Source organism: Camelus dromedarius, chromosome 5 (genome assembly GCF_036321535.1).
Source record: "Camelus dromedarius isolate mCamDro1 chromosome 5, mCamDro1.pat, whole genome shotgun sequence".
In the NCBI taxonomy this organism is placed as follows: Eukaryota; Metazoa; Chordata; class Mammalia; order Artiodactyla; family Camelidae; genus Camelus; species Camelus dromedarius.
The window spans coordinates 50,815,733-50,831,408 of NC_087440.1; the positions used below are offsets into that span (position 1 = coordinate 50,815,733).

The following is a 15,676-nucleotide window of genomic DNA, read 5'->3' on the forward strand; positions in this document are numbered from 1 at the left end:
ATTATTAAATATTTTGGGAATCACCAATCTTTTTTGAGACTCTGGCAATTAGGAAGATAAGTCTCTGGCAGTACACACTATTGTGATACTCTAAAATCCCCTTGGAACTGTTAAGTAACTTTCATATATTTAGATTATTTAAAATTTAATTACTGAATTCATGTTTCAACAACCCAAGTTACTCCAAATAAATGGCTGAGGCTTTTTTTTGGTATTCTTTTTTTGTACATTTCTACTCTAATTAAAATTACTTCAATAAGATAAATAAATAAAATTGCAACAGTAATTGTCTAACATTTAAGCTTTGCCCACTTTCCCTAGAGGTGCAGAGTATAATTTAATGTATTTGTTTAAGCAGGTGTTTTATTTTCTTCTATATTATTACCCACTTAAAGAACAAAAATAGGTAATTCCTGTAACATCTAATGTCTTTGCAAAGTCAAGGGTGTCTTTTTGGTTAATTCTGTTTCTCTGTCAACTGGAAAAAAATGCACAACCTAAAAGTTGAGAATTATGTTTTATTTGGTGGACAAATCTGAGGATTTAAGCCTGGAAGACAGCCTCTCAGATCACTGAGGGTCTACTCCAAAGAGGTAAGTGAGGAGCCAGGATATACAGGATTTTTGCGGCAAAAACCATTCAGCCTGAACGTCAAAAGATCACTGTTAATTAAAGAAAAGAAAACATCTCAAGTTAATGAATTTAGAGCTTTTCTACGTATGGGAAGATGCAAAAGTCTGGGCTTACTGAAATCATTCCTTTGATAAGCACCTTAAGCATCTAGGTCCAGTATCCTGCTTTTCTCCAACCTGAATCCCCTCAAGGTGCACAGTTCTGGATGCCTGCAGTGGCACCTCCTTTGTTTACCCATATGGCAGGCCACATTTTTCAGCTACACTTCCTAGCCATGAGAGTAAGTGTTGCTCAATATTGAGCAGTGATTTCATGCTCTACATGCAAAAATACTGAAGAGGGAGAAATTAACTTTTTATTATCTTATCACAACTTTCCATGAACGAATTATGTTTTTTAGAAAGGAATCTACACGTAACACTTTAGGTTCAACCTGTTGTACACAAGGACGCACATTTAAGGATAAACCATTATATTGTCATAATTGAATCGAAAAGTATTTCTGGAGGCAATTTCACATTTGCAAAAGTACATCTCAGACAAAACGGAATATTTAATAAAGCTCTGGGATCAGGGTGAGGCGAGCGTGCAAATTTTAAGACGGCAAGACTAAGATCCTAAAAGCAAGCCCCTCCCTCGCCCCACCCAGGGCCTGGCCCTTTAATAATTAGAATAAGGACTCCGGAGGGTATGCATAAGGGGTCTGGACGGACTTTCCAAGTCTCAGATGCAGTTAAGCCAGTCACTCCATCCAACCAACTAGCAGTTGCAAAGTGGGAATTTGTTCAACAGTTATTGCCAGGTCAAATACTGTCATACCAAGTTCTCTTTTCATATGGCAGGTGTCGCCTCCGGGGCACCAAAAACAAAACACCAGCCTATCAGCACCAGGAAATCGCGCCCTGGCTGGCATCGGGCAATAAGCAATGTCCCAAGTGCCCAAGGTAAAAACACCTTCCCTTTAACAGCCAGACAGCGGCCTTTCCTTGGGAAACTTAAGGACCCCACGCGTGAGGGAAGCGCGCTAAGTGTCAACAGCGGAAACAACCACTCCGCCCCAAACAATAACCATTGCGGCCGTCGGCCGTCAGCCGCGCGCGCGCTTCCAGGGAAGGACGTGGCGCCCTCGCCGATCGCCCGTTTCGGGAGGCACGAGCCGGGTCCTCAGGAGGGCGTTTCCGCGCCCCATGGGCCGCAGTCACAGTGCGGACTTGGCCCTGAAAAGGAGAGGGGACGCCATCCGCCTCCACAGGACTCGTAGACCGGCTGTATTAAGAAAGCCAGAGACGTAGGCACATCGAGCAGGCAGGCAGATCCCCGGACAGCTGCGAGTTCGAGGGCCCCGGCGGCGGCGCGGCGCGGCGGGAAGGGGGAAGTTTCAAAGCCAAGCCCTGGAAGCTGGTGGAGGGGTCTTCCGCGAGATGAAGCTGCACTGTGAGGTGGAGGTGGTCAGTCGGCACTTACCAGCCTTGGGCCTGAGGAACCGGGGCAAGGGCGTCCGGGCGGTGTTGAGCCTCTGTCAGCAGGCGCCCAGGACTCAGCCGCGGCCCCGGGCGGGGAGCGAGCGGGGCGGCCGGCACCCCGCCTGCCTATTCATTTCCACCCTGAAGGACAAGAGCGGGACCCGCTATGAGGTGCGTGGGGCTGGCGGTCCCTGCCAGGAGGGGCAGCCGGGCGCTCTTGCCCTGAGCCTAGAGAGAGGCGGGCCGGCCTCGGTTCCAAGGCTGGACTCCGTTTTGGGGATTCTTGATCGCCCGGCCCTGAGCCCCACGACCACCCCGACACTGGGATCCTGGGTGTCTCCTTACTGACCCGAAGGAGGAAGGCTTTTGAAAGGGCACTTTCTTGTTACTTTTCTTACCCATTTCTGCGACTTCGTATTGACAGCGTCGCTATTTAGTAGTAGATAGCAACCCCGCCCCTTTAAAGCCTTTGAAATTTCGGCCTGCTTGAAGCTAAACTATCAATGAAGCATCAGTCTAGTTTGGGGGAACAGTAAAATGACTGCATTTTGGTTCAGTAAGTCCTGTTGCTTCCACAGTCTTTTCGCTAGTTTTGTTTAAAACTTTGTGGGATGAGGTATCTTAAGGTCGCTGGGCTAGATTAGTACTGTATCAAGTAATAATGCTTGGATCGCATTTTGATATTTTTATTAAAATTACTGACTACTACATTCCTTTTTTTCCCCTTTAAATGTTTGATTTCTTAAGTCCTGATTTGTTAGGTTCAGGGCTTTTTCGTATCTACATAGCAGTAGTACACCCTCTAGAAGAAGTTGGAAGTTGGAATAGAATTTTTAAAGCACAAGTTTTATAAAATCCTTTTACCTTGATTACTAGGCACGTTATTTTGTGATAATGACTGGAATACCTTTGTGCCTACTACAATAAAGTTGAGGGGAAAATTCATCACCCACCCTTGCATCTGAATCTTGACTGGGTTTTATACAATTTCTGGAATTATTTACATTATAGTGTTGTACTGCACAGTGAATGCTCTTAGTTGAGGAAACGAGATATTGCTATTTCATTCAGAGCCACCTAAATGTTTGATGTAAGTAGTTGAAAGTCTAAATAATTCCCCCCGTCCATGGAATCAATTCTTACAATTTTCAAATTGAAAGGACTTTCGAAATCACCCAACATTTTATAGGTTAGAGAACTCTTTGGTGATAGAAGCAAATTCATATAACTAGAATTGGGTCTCCTTTTTCTCCCTGTTGTCTTCCCTGACACGCATCTTTTCAAGCCCGGCTCAGATCCTGCCTAATTTGAGTCTGTAATGATCTCTCCCTTAAAACTTCTACTGTACAAATAGTCAATAGGTGGAAGTCTTAACCAGAATTTTATTGCAAACCACTAGTTGAAGAATGACTGTGTGCAGGGTGCAGTGCTAGATACTGTGGGAAAGAAACCTGATCTAGTCACTGTTTTTTCAAGACTGGAGAGGGAGAAACAGAAACCATCACTTACGAAAGTGGGTTAGTATAAGTGCTATAATAAAGGTAGCAGCAGAGTAGTATAATATCAAAGCCGAGGTGCGTTCTGATTAAAGGCCTTGGGGAAGTTTTGTAGAAGAGCTGGTGCCGCAGGGCTTGAGACACAGCTGGGACTAAGTAAACATTTATTGGGTGAATTAAGGTGGTTTGGTTCTGGACCTTGAAGGGTAGGCATTAGTGCTAAGTGTGGGAGTACCTTGGGGCTCTTTTCTACAACCCTCTATTTTTCTGTCTAATGACTTCGGTTATTACCCAACTGAATGTGATTTCCAGATCTGTATCTTTAGCTAGTCCTTTCCCTAAACTTCCAACTTGAACCAGCTACCTATTGGAAATCTTCCCTTGGATGGGTTGCAGTATTTCAAACTCAAAATATCCCCAAATTAATTTTCCTTGCCACTCCTAGCCCTGCTTTTCTGATAGTGTTCTGTTCCATCCAGGAATCTTAAAGCCTTTTCCTCCACACATCCAATATATTAATGAATTCTTTCAATTCTACTTCCTAGGTAGCTTTCATATTTTCATACCTCCTTCCATCACAGCTGTAGTCTAAATCACCATTGTCCCTTGCCTGGCTAATTTCTTAAAGGATCTCCCTACCTCTGCCATTGTCTTTCTTCCATCTCATTCTCTCTCCTCTCCCAGAGTTCATTCCTACACTGTAGTTAAAGGGAACTTTTCAAAATGGTAATCTAACCATGTTCCTGGCTTAAAGTCATTCAGTGGATATCATTGTTCTTAGGATAAAATCCAAAATTCTTAACATGGTTTACTCAGTCTTTCACCATCTAACCTCTGTGTACCTCTGTAGGCTCACCTGCCTCTTTTCACTGGCTCTTTGAGGCATACTGAACGTCTTTCAGCCCCTCACGCTTGCCAAGCTTTCTTACCTTCAAAGCTTTGCATGCATTGTTCCATCTTATTGGTATGCTATTCCCTCTCTCGTCCCCCAGTATCTCCACTTGCCTAACATCTCCTGATCCTTCAGTTCTTACCTTTAAGGTCACTTTCATACCCCTGCACCAGATAAAATTCCTTTGCCATATAAGGTCTTTTGTCAGCCTGTACTTCCCTTGTCTTTTTACTTGTTATGCTTATACTTTTTTAATATCTGTCTCTCATCCGATTGTTAACTTTCTAAGTGTAATTACCATGCTGATCTTATTTACCACTATTGTCCCCAATCCCCTGTCATACTGCCTGGTACTTAGTGGCTTCTCAATCAATAGTTGTTGAAGTCTAAAACAGAAGCAACATCACTCATTAAAAATTTCTGAGCAACTATTATGTGTCAGTCACTGTTCTGGTTATGGCTATATAATAGTGAACAAAGTTAGACAAGACTCCTGCTTTCATGGAGTTTAGAGTCTTGTGGGAGGCATGCCCACCCCAGGCTAATGGGCTGAAGTTAAGGCAGCAAGTAACTGCTATTGGCAACTCTTAATTACAGCCACATCGTTAGAATGAGAGAAAAGAGTCAACAGCCCCCAAACACAGGGGATTTAGTTCTCAGAAGAAGAAAGAGTTACTGGACCGATAGAACAATAATGTCTTACTAGAAGCTAGATACAGTGTGTCAATACCCCCAAAAAACAAACAAGAAACTTTAAATCTTAAAACCACAAAACATCTGGACTCAAGGACCAAAAGCCAAACCAAAACCTGGCAAAATGACGCTCACGTTCCAGTTGTAAGAAACATTGAATAACAGTACCTGGTTTTGTCCCTTTTTCCCCATTGGTTCTAAGCAGCTAAAGGAGAACGTTGAGCAATTCTTCACCAAGTTTGTGGATGAGGGGAAAGCCACTGTTCGGTTAAAGGAGCCTCCTGTGGATATCTGTCTAAGTAAGGTATGGTACTACAAACATTGCTTAGGTTGGTTGCTGTATTTTCCTTAAAAAAGAGGCTCTTTGAGCATCCTGATATCCCACGTAGCTGAATCAGGATGGACACTTTTAGGTATGTTTGAAGAGGTGACGCCAGCTTACCAGGCAGGCTTGTATGGCTCTAAAAGGGCAGAGCCAGTCTTAGAAAAGTTGCCCGGGATGGGAAGGAAAACTAGTTTCCTTCTGTGCCCAAGATAAGGTCTCCAGGTGTTCTTAGACATGTCTCTGTAAGGCAAGTGGCTCAGGTCTACATGTTGCCAGCTAAATCACAGGTTACAAATCTAAATTTGGTGTTTGTTTTTTTTGAAAAAGGATAAAATGCAATTAGAACCACTATAGGGGGTATTTTATTTACTATAATCAATTTGTAACATACATAAACCATTAGAATAAAAAACTATTCCTCTTTGCCTTATCTTGCTTTTCCTCTTCCCTCTTCCCAGAGGGTAGGGGCAGTGTCTTGTTTAACCTGCATTATGTTTAACCTGCATTATGCTTAACCCCATGCCAAGTGCTTTTCAGATATTAAAAATTTAATAACTATTTAAGGTATTTGTATTGAATGGAGTTGTTTTGTCATACCTCCTCCTGTTCCGGTGGGTTTTCATTTTCTTTTGAAATTCACCCTATCCTTCCACTAACTCCTACCTAAAAACAAGCTGAGAGGTCTTACCAATTAAGAAAATAGAATAGACATTTCTGGTAAGACAAAGCTAAATCTGTTGCCTCCCCTTTCTTACTATCTCTTTTGGCCACTGCTTTCACTGATTTATTCAAAACACTACCTCAAAGATCAGTGATCTTCCTGTTTGCCCATTATATTGCCATTATATCTCGTCCTTTTGGAGCTCTGTAGAATTTGACCCTGATGACCACTCCCTTTATAATAAAACTTTCCTTTCTCTTATCTATGATAGGGTACTATGCTGGTTTACCTTTGGTTTTCTCAGCCACTCTTATCTCCCATCTCTGGCAGCCTTTTTTTTATCCTCGAAATGAAGGCTTTATCCCCATCCTCTGCCTGTCCTCTACCATACTTGCCTTCCATTCCCATAGTTCACCCTGTATTGCGTGTAACTCCCAAGTCTGCAGACCTGTACGCTCTGCTGGACCAAACTTGACGCAGGTCCCCAGACTTTCCTCACTCCACTTTGCTGTGTATTACTGCTGCCAAAATAACACTTAGCTCTTGTCATGTGATTCTCACACTCAAAAGTCTTCAACAATTTCCCACAGTCTGATCATTCTGTTCTCCTCACCTTGACCTCCAGCTCGTCTGTCTTCTGTCCCTATACCAAATTTGTAATCTTTTATTCCTCTACAAAGCTGCCATATTCCAACCAATAGGATCACACACTTAGTTTCCCAAACTTGCTGAAAGTTCACTATTCCTTCACGTGTAAACTTCACAAAATTTCTGAAGTATTTTTAAGCACTTGTTATTTTTATGATGACTCCGTTCACATACCATTTGATTAGTGATTTCTCTGTCCAGGTGGAAGCAGTCTCTTGCTTTTGATGTTTTCTAGTACTTTCGGCAGTGAGTGCTGTTTGGCCGTGCTTTTGACAGGGTCCTGGCTTTTCACAATTCCTAGTCTTTGTGAATGGCCTTCCTGGGCGTTTTGCAGCACTCTCTCAGCCTGTCTCAGAGGCACTGCAGATTTGGGTCAGTTTATCTTAAGCCTTTCTTAAGTGGAATCTTTTCATGTTTTATTTTTCACTGTTACGGTTCTTGTTTTATTTTTCTCTGTTATGGTTCCCCCTTCGAACAATTTTATTTAGAGTATGTCTTTCAACATAATTTTTTTTCAAAAACTTTTAAGTTTTTTTGTATCTATTAAAATTTAGTAAAAATAGAATACTAAAGAAATATTTACAGCCATTTTCGATAAATCATTGCATGATTTGCATATATAACTTTGCACGATTTTTTTAACAGAATTTGTTTAGGATGAGTTAGCTTGCCTGCACTATCTAAAATGGAATTTATAATTGTACAATTTATTTTTATGTCTTCAGGCCAGTGCCAGCAGTTTAAAGGGTTTCCTTTCAGCTGTGAGACTGGCTCATAGAGGCTGTGATGTCGAGGCACCCCTTTCAACCCTCACACCAGTGAAGACTTCAGAATTTGAAAAATTTAAAACTAAAATGGTTATCACATCCAAAAAGGACTATCCTCTAAGCAAGAACTTCCCATGTTCTCTGGAACATCTTCAGACTTCTTACTGTGGGCTTATCCGAGTTGATATGCGTATGCTTTGTTTAAAAAATCTTAGAAAATTAGACTTGAGTCACAACCATATCAAAAAGCTTCCAGCTACAATTGGAGATCTCATCCACCTTCAAGAGCTTAACCTGAATGACAATCACTTGGAGTCATTTAGTGTAGCCTTGTGTCAGTCTACACTCCAGAAGTCACTTCGTTGTTTGGATCTCAGCAAGAACAAAATCAAGGCACTCCCGGTGCAGTTTTGCCAACTTCGAGAACTTACAGATTTAAAGCTTGATGATAATGAATTGATTCGACTTCCTTTCAAGATGGGACAACTGACAAACCTGCGTTTTTTGTCAGCAGCTCAAAATAAGCTTCCATTTTTGCCTAGTGAATTTAAAAATTTAACCCTTGAGTACTTGGATCTTTTTGGAAATATTTTTGAACAACCAAAAGTCCTTCCAGTTATAAAGCTGCAAACACCATTAACTTTATTGGAATCTTCTGCACGAGCCGTATTAGATAATAGGTAAGACAGATAGCGTCCTGAGATTCCCCTCATCCTCAGAGTAACAAAGTCTTTTTAAGTCTAGCTCGCCATGCTGTGCACGATCTGCCCCCTTGCCATGGTGGCCTTCTTGCTCTTCCTTACCTCTGCTTGGAATGCTTCTCCTCCGGAAAGTCTCATAGCTCACTTTCTCACTTCATTCAGTGCTTTGCCCAAGTGGCACCCCAGAAGGCCTTTCCTGACCACCCTGTCTAAAGTTTTATCTCCCTCTCCTTTAACTTGCTTGATTTTCTTTTTTTTTTGTCCTAAGATTTATGACCTGGCATATATATTTTTTAACATTTGTTAGTCTTCTGTCAGATTTTCCCACTAGAATGTAAGATCCATGAGGGCATGGACCTTGTCTTACTCTCTACTGTTTCCATTTAGTGTCTAAAATGTGACAACTGTCTCCCACACCTGCAATCTGTTAGGCATTTAATAAACACATGGATGAATGACATTGTTTCTCCCTAGACCAGCAGCATCACCTGGGAATTTGTTAGAGCTGCAAGTTCTTGAACTCCTCCCCAGGCCTACCGAATCAGAAACTCTGAGGGTAGGGTCTAGCTATCTGTGTTTTAAGAAGTCCTCCAGGTAGTTCTGATGCACTCGAGAAGTCAGAAAACTCCAGTCTGGCATAGTGATAAAGGGGGGTCTTTGGACTCAGACTTGGATGTGATTCCTGGCTTCACCCCTTAGTATGACTTTAGCAAGTTATTTTATTTAACCTCTTTGATTCAATTTTCTTGTCTGTGAAATGGGAACAGTAATACCCATTTTAAAGAGTTGTGAAGATAAATGAACTAAAGTAATGGCAAAGCATTTGGCCTATAGTAGCACTCAGTAGCTGCTGGTCTTTTTCCCTTGTCTTTGGACACTGCTGTTGGTCATCCATGAGACACCAAACTCCAGTTATTCATTTTGTTCTTGCTTCTTTCAAATAGGAGGGGAAGCTAAGATGTGAACCATATTTATTGAGTGCCTGTAAAATGGTAGGAACACCATATTTCAAAGAAGAGATTAACTGTTTAGTGGGAAAAGAAACTTAAAAAGAAACGGACAGAAGTTATGGGCCTAGAAAAATGCACACATGAACACACACAGACTTGCATACAACTTTATAATGTTCATAGACCCCACTGAAACCCAATCCAGTCTTCCCTCTTCACTGTTTCTAGCTTAAGGGCTCTCATTTCTTATTCTAAAGCAGTGGTTCTCAAATTTTACTTCACATTTAGAGTCACCTCAGGAGCTTTAAGAAATTGTGATGATTACCCTCCATCCCAGACTTACTAAATCAGAATGAGAGTAGGACCCAGTATTTTTTAAATCTCCAGGTGATTCTAATGTACCACTAGCTAGAATTGCACTGTGTGCTTCTCAAACTCTAATGTGCATTCAGGTCACCTGGGAGTCTTGTCGTAGATTCTGTGTTTTAGAGGTCTGAGGTAGAAATCTGCGTTTTACACAGAGAGCTATAATTGACATACAACAAGTGGCACTTTTTTTTTTTTTAAATTTTGGGGGTAATTAGGTGTATTTATTTATATTTTTTAATGGTGGTAGTGGGCATTGAACCCAGGACCTTGTACACCACTGAGCTGTATTCCCCCACTTCACAGAGTGCTTATTAAAGCAGGGTACTGATCCCCACACTCAGATTCTTATTCAGTAAATTTGGAGAGGGGCTGGCTAAAGAAATTGCATTTCTAACAAGTACCAAAGTGATGCTGGTGCTGCTGGTCGAGGGACCACACTTTGAGAACCAGTGGTTTAAGGTGTTGGCGCTGAACTAGGAGTTAAAAGTTATATGTTAAATGACAATACATGTAAGTGTCTAGAACAGTGCCAGGCTCATAATAGATCTCATAACATACTTGCTGGGCTTATAGATAAATGTAATTTGCTTATCTGGCAATTAAAAATCAATGTTGTTATCATTAGTTGTAGAGGTGTTTTTAAATAATATAGATGAGAAATACATACCTAGATCCTCTGGTAATACAGATCCTCGAGTCTGTCTTAGACCAACTAGTTCAGAATCTCCAAAGATGGGCCTCTACTGTATGCAATACATTTTTTTAAATCTCCAGAACTGATTGTTCAGGTTAAGACCATTGATTTGAGGGACCTCTAAATGGTGTTTTTTGATAATGAACTTCTCCCAAGTCTCTTGTTCTGTGCTTTCTCTGAGATTGATATATGAAAAAGAAATTATATATTGTAACCTATTCAAATTTGAAAATTATGTCCAAATGAGAAATACTATAAATGGTTCCTGGTGATTTGAAAATACCAGAACAAATTGGCTAAGATGACCCTAATCTTTACTAAAGTATAATTTTGCATCTTTCAGCCCCCTTGTTTTAAAAAGAGTATAGATTAGTACCTATTATCTAGCTGTTGGTAAGTTGTCCTAACTACTGGTTACAGACATAAAGTTATGGTCTATTAGAAAAATATGTGAGAACTTAAATTATGTTAGCTAGAAAGTACAGTTTTTAACTATTTCCTGTTTCCTTAGACTATAACCAGTAGCCTGGAATGTGAACCACAGTAGACACTTCCTGGCACAGTTTTAAAAAATTGTTACTTACATGAGCAACAAATTATTTCATGTGAAAAAAATGAAAAATTGCAAACAAAGGCATTCCCAAATCCCTTATAAAAAGTAAGCCACTATTTTTGATTTGATGTGTATCTTTTCAGTCTTTTCTAATAGGGTTTTAAACTCAGTTTAAATTGTAATAGTAGGTTTCATTTATTTGTGGGAAAAGATCTGAACACCTATTATGTGCCAGCCTAGGGACTAGAGAAACAACAAAGAAGACTGTGTTGGAGACACAAAGTGACTGGGGTATGGTTGTGTTTAGGGTGGAGGAGCTGGGCAGCTGGCAGGCAGTCTCAAGACACTGTCTCTTAGTGTCCTGTAGAGAGTGCAGAGAGTTTGACTTGATTTGATTTGAATTGCATTGGGTGCCATTGAAGTTTTAAGCAGGAGGGAGAATGAGCAAGGCAAAGAGCCTTGGTTGGACAGCAAAGTTAAACTAGTATTTTAACATGTATTTTAAATTTGTTTTACACAGTTAAAAATTCCCCCATTGAACAATTGATGCCTAGAGGAGTATATGGATTTATTTAAATAAATGTTTCTTCACAGGTAGAACTAATGCTCTTATTACCATTAGAAAGGTGTATGACAGAGCCATACATTTAAATTATGTTACATTGATCCTACAGTATGATTATATAAAGGGCAAATGTCTCATTCTATTCAGTGGGTTATGCTATTAAGTGGCAGTGCTAAAAGTTACTTTATGGAGTGGTATAGATCCTATTAGGTTTACAGTATGTCATATGCTTTACTTGCTATATTTTCCCCATTCTGACCAGTTTGGAAAATAAAATATACTGAGTCAATTAGTGGAGAAATTTAATTTTCCCATGGTTATAAACTCAGTGTCCAACAATTCATATCCTAATACATGAAGCTGTGGGTCTAGTAACATATTAAAAAATGTTTTTAACTATTTTTTTTCCAATAGGATTCCATATGGCTCTCCTATCATTCCTTTCCATCTTTGCCAAGATTTGGATACTGCAAAAACCTGTGTTTGTGGAAGATTCTGTCTAAGCTGTTTTATTCAAGGAACTACTACCATGAATCTGCACTCTGTTGCCCACACTGTGGTCTTAGTAGATAACATGGGTGGTACTGAAGCACCTGTTATCTCTTACTTCTGTTCTCTAGCCTGTTATGTAAATTCCTGTGATATGTTAAAGTAATAGGTGATACCACAAAAAGAAATTCCACTTAGTTACAGACCAATTTGGGACTCATTTTATGGTTTAAGTATCAAATATATGTATACTTTTTTTTTATACTTTCCTGAGGAGAAAGACGTGGGTTATTCAGACATTTTCAGTCATTTGCGTGTGAAATCTTAATTTCATTAAAATCAGTTAATTTTATTGTGGAGTTAACTTTTATCAGTTTATTGCACTTGTGTTGATTTCAGCCTAATGTTTCCAGAATGGGTTATCTTTTAATGTTAAACAGATTTTGTTACCAGTCACTCTGGTCATAGAATTGTCTTACCAGTTTTCTTCTTGCATTTCAATTAAAGAAATTAAGTTTCTGTATGCAGAAAATAAACCATGGACTAATATAGTTTATAGTAAAAACTTGTTTGATATAAAACTACATGTAAGTTTTTAAGCACTTCTGTGTTTTTCAGGTATACTAATTTATATGTGGAATTTTATATTCACCAAACATGAAGTAGTTGTTTTGGACAAATATCTCAGCTTTTACAAGTTTTATAATATTAAGCAGATGAGTTTTGTAATTTCTAAGTTTTTTAATTTTTAGGGTTGGAATAAGATTTTGGGGTTGGATGGGAGTAGCGGAAGATTGTTACTAGCTTTTTTCATGACTATGGTCTTTATTCTATGAGGGCTGTTATTTTTCTGCTGATTATTCACTTAATATGTTTTTTAATTTTAAAAAAATTGATGGCCATATACCAGCTAAGGATGCTAAGGGCTCCACTCTGTTCGTTCCCACTGTTCTTCAAATCAGCCTCTCTCAAGATGACTGCAATAGTCTTAGAGCTGGTTTCTGGCAACAAAGGGAAAGAGTAAAAGTAATTGCAGAAAATCCTCTCCATGGCCCCAGGTCAGAGGTTTTAAACCCAGGCTTTATACTGCATTCTAAAGTTAATTCCTTTTTGGTCTTTAAAACCAAGAATTCAGTATCTGGATTTTCGAAACTCGTAAGTTGGTGAGATAGTATCCATAAATATAAAACAATCATATTAAAACATGGTTCTTTTGTGGCGTATTTAAAAGTAAATTAGCACATATCTGATTTTTACATGTTCCTGTAGAATTATTTCAATAAATGCAGACATAATAGTCCATGTAGGGAACAAGTGCTTACCATGTTATTCTTATACCTAGCCCTTTGCATTCTTGCTCATCTACAAGCCATCCCCATCTAAGTGTCTTAGCTGACTTTAAATTCATATATAAAAAAACAGAATTTGTCTTCTCATAATCCATACCCTTTCCCAGTCTGTTTCACCTTTCATTTGACACTCAACTTTTTTCTTGCCTTTCAAAGGCAGTAACTAGGTTCACGTCTTTCACTGAGTTTAATCTTCCATTCTATTTTCAGTCATATTCATAGCTGCCTACCTCCTCAACCCTCCCAACAGTCATAACATTTGAGTACCTCCCAGGGTATGTTTAAAAAGATGCAAACAACAGTTTTTGTAGTTAGAGCTTTTCGTAGTTAGAAGTCAATTTTCAACTCCTGCCTTACATTCAAGACCAAGATCTGAAACAGTGCTGTCCAAAAAGAATTGATGGAAATATTCTATGTCTCTGTTGTCCAAGTGTGGCCACCAGCTACATGTGGCTCTTGAGCAGTAAATGTAACCAATACAACAGAGAAACTGCATTAATATAAGTAAGTATACATGGCTAGTATTCCCTGTTGGACCAAACATTGTGCAAGTCGGCTTTTTCTAACCCTGCAGTTTGGATCCTCTGCCCCACCCAGCCTCCCATACAGAGGCCTAGCTTATCCTCTTCAGTTTTTTTTTCTTTCCAAAATTTGACTTTCTCCAGCAGCTCATCAATCATAATTATGAATTCACCCAACATATATATGAGGTTGACCTTAAAATAGTAAAATATCAGTTTTCCCCCTACTTTAGGATTTATCTTCATAACTTAGTTAAGAAGTTTGAGGTAGGACCCCGATCTTTGTATATAAATACAAAATTCCAATTCTTGTGGAACTAAATTTAAATGAGACTTTGAAAAGAGGATGAACCTTAACTCAAATAATTTACCGTTATTTCGTTAATTTAGAACCAAACCAAGCATGCGATTTTTATTTATATTTAAAAAGTACAAAAGATCTGAGTAAGAGTATCACTGTATTTATTTTCATACAGGCAATTTTTCTATAGCTTCAACATCTTCCTCTCAAAAATCAAAGAACAAAAGATTCCCAAAACTTAGAACTGGATCACTTGGCCCTTTCTCTTCTTATCTCCTCCCAGTTCAAAATGCTTGCATCTCTTAATAGCCAGCATCCTCTTGGATCTGCAGTTGGGCTCAACACATTCAAGTCTCAGCACGATCTTCTTTGTGGTTTTAGCCTTCTTCCGGAAAATTGGCTTTGTCTGCCCGCCGTAGCCACTCTGCTTTCGATCATAGCGCCTCTTTCCCTGGGCATATAGGGAATCCTTGCCCTTCTTATACTGGGTCACTTTGTGAGGCTGATGCTTTCCACACTTCTTACAGAAAGTTCTTCGGGTTTTAGGTACGTTGACCATCTCTGCGGTAGAGCTGTCTTCACGATGAGAACTGGTAAAATATTTACAGCAGCAGACGTTAAACGTTTTGAAAAGTAGCAAGTGCTTTATAAACATTTATAGGAAGGTAACAAATCAGTAACGTATAAATCCACCAAGTACTCGTTTTCGTTATGACTAAAGGCACATGTAAGGGCACAACTTTTTGGAATACTTCCATAACTGAAGCATTTATAGAATGAGACTCTAAAAAACAGCAAGAGCAGCACCACATGGACGCCCAGTACAGTCAGCTCCCTGTAATGGGTTCCTTTCCGGCTTAATTTCCCACGGTTGCCCCAGAACTAAAACGTAGTGGTGTGATGGCTAATTTTCTTCAGCAGAAAAGAGCTCGGCCACGGCTAGTTTCTTTTCCGACTCCCCTCGCACCCTCTCCCTCCATGTTAGCTCCTGGGCACGCCTGGCTTGCGGCGTGGTGAGGCAGTTCCAGCTACGGCCCGCCCCGTCCCCTCTCCGAGAACCGCAGCAGCCTGGTTTCACTTTTCCCCTCCGAAGCACCGCCACCCATCAGCAGTCCCGAAGGCTGACGTGTCCCTAACATGTGCCTCCAGGCCCAGTAGCCGCCACGCGGGAGCCCCTTTCCGGAAGGGAGAAGCCAGCTCTTGAAGTCTACCGACCAAGACGGCGGGCTTCGCCTGCCTCTCCTACCAGGGCCTACCTAGTCCAGCCTGGGTCCTGGGCACTGGGGGCTTCAACGTGGACCGCTACCGCCCGGCACAGGACTTACCGGGAAGATCGGCGTCCACGTTCCTGCTTCGCTCTGCTCGCGCCTCACCGGAAGGGGAGGGGCGCGGCGGAAGTAGGTACTGAGCCTGAGCGACAGCGAAGCGGCCCAATAGGCGGCGGGCAGAGACGGCCGAGCGTCTCCGGACGCGTCCAGGAAGCGCCAACCGACGGCCCAAGGGGCGGGCCGGAGGGGTGTGGGCTTGGGGCCGCGGCGCTCGGCGGGCCAGTAGGTGGTTGTTAGGACAGTCGCCGCTGGAGTGGGGCGAGGGTGCGTCGCCCGGT

At 40.8% G+C, this 15,676-nt stretch overlaps 2 protein-coding genes across 5 annotated transcripts; one reads left to right on the forward strand and one right to left on the reverse strand.

Moving 5' to 3' along the window:
* The first annotated feature begins 1,940 nt into the window (after positions 1–1,940).
* LRR1 (leucine rich repeat protein 1) lies at positions 1,941–12,575 on the forward strand. Of its 3 annotated transcripts, XM_010982881.3 has the most exons (4): positions 1,941–2,267; positions 5,383–5,481; positions 7,537–8,258; positions 11,825–12,575. In XM_010982881.3, the coding sequence occupies exons 1-4, from the start codon at positions 2,055–2,057 to the stop codon at positions 12,063–12,065; spliced, it is 1,275 nt and encodes a 424-aa protein (XP_010981183.3). In that variant the 5' UTR covers positions 1,941–2,054; the 3' UTR covers positions 12,066–12,575. The 3 variants fall into 3 exon arrangements, with proteins under 3 accessions (XP_010981183.3, XP_031309526.2, XP_010981184.3); XM_031453666.2 differs by lacking the exon at positions 5,383–5,481 and having other exon boundaries at positions 11,825–12,251; XM_010982882.3 differs by lacking the exon at positions 7,537–8,258 and having other exon boundaries at positions 1,946–2,267; positions 11,825–12,251.
* Positions 12,576–14,214: 1,639 nt separating this feature from the next.
* Positions 14,215–15,524, reverse strand: RPL36AL (ribosomal protein L36a like). Of its 2 annotated transcripts, none has more exons than XM_031453670.2 (2): positions 15,396–15,524; positions 14,215–14,660 (listed from the first exon to the last, which is right to left on the reverse strand). In XM_031453670.2, exon 2 carries the CDS (start codon positions 14,627–14,629, stop codon positions 14,309–14,311), a length of 321 nt encoding a protein of 106 aa, XP_031309530.1. In that variant the 5' UTR covers positions 14,630–14,660; positions 15,396–15,524; the 3' UTR covers positions 14,215–14,308. The 2 variants fall into 2 exon arrangements, with proteins under 2 accessions (XP_031309530.1, XP_010981272.2); XM_010982970.3 differs by having other exon boundaries at positions 15,327–15,457.
* Positions 15,525–15,676: the final 152 nt, after the last annotated feature.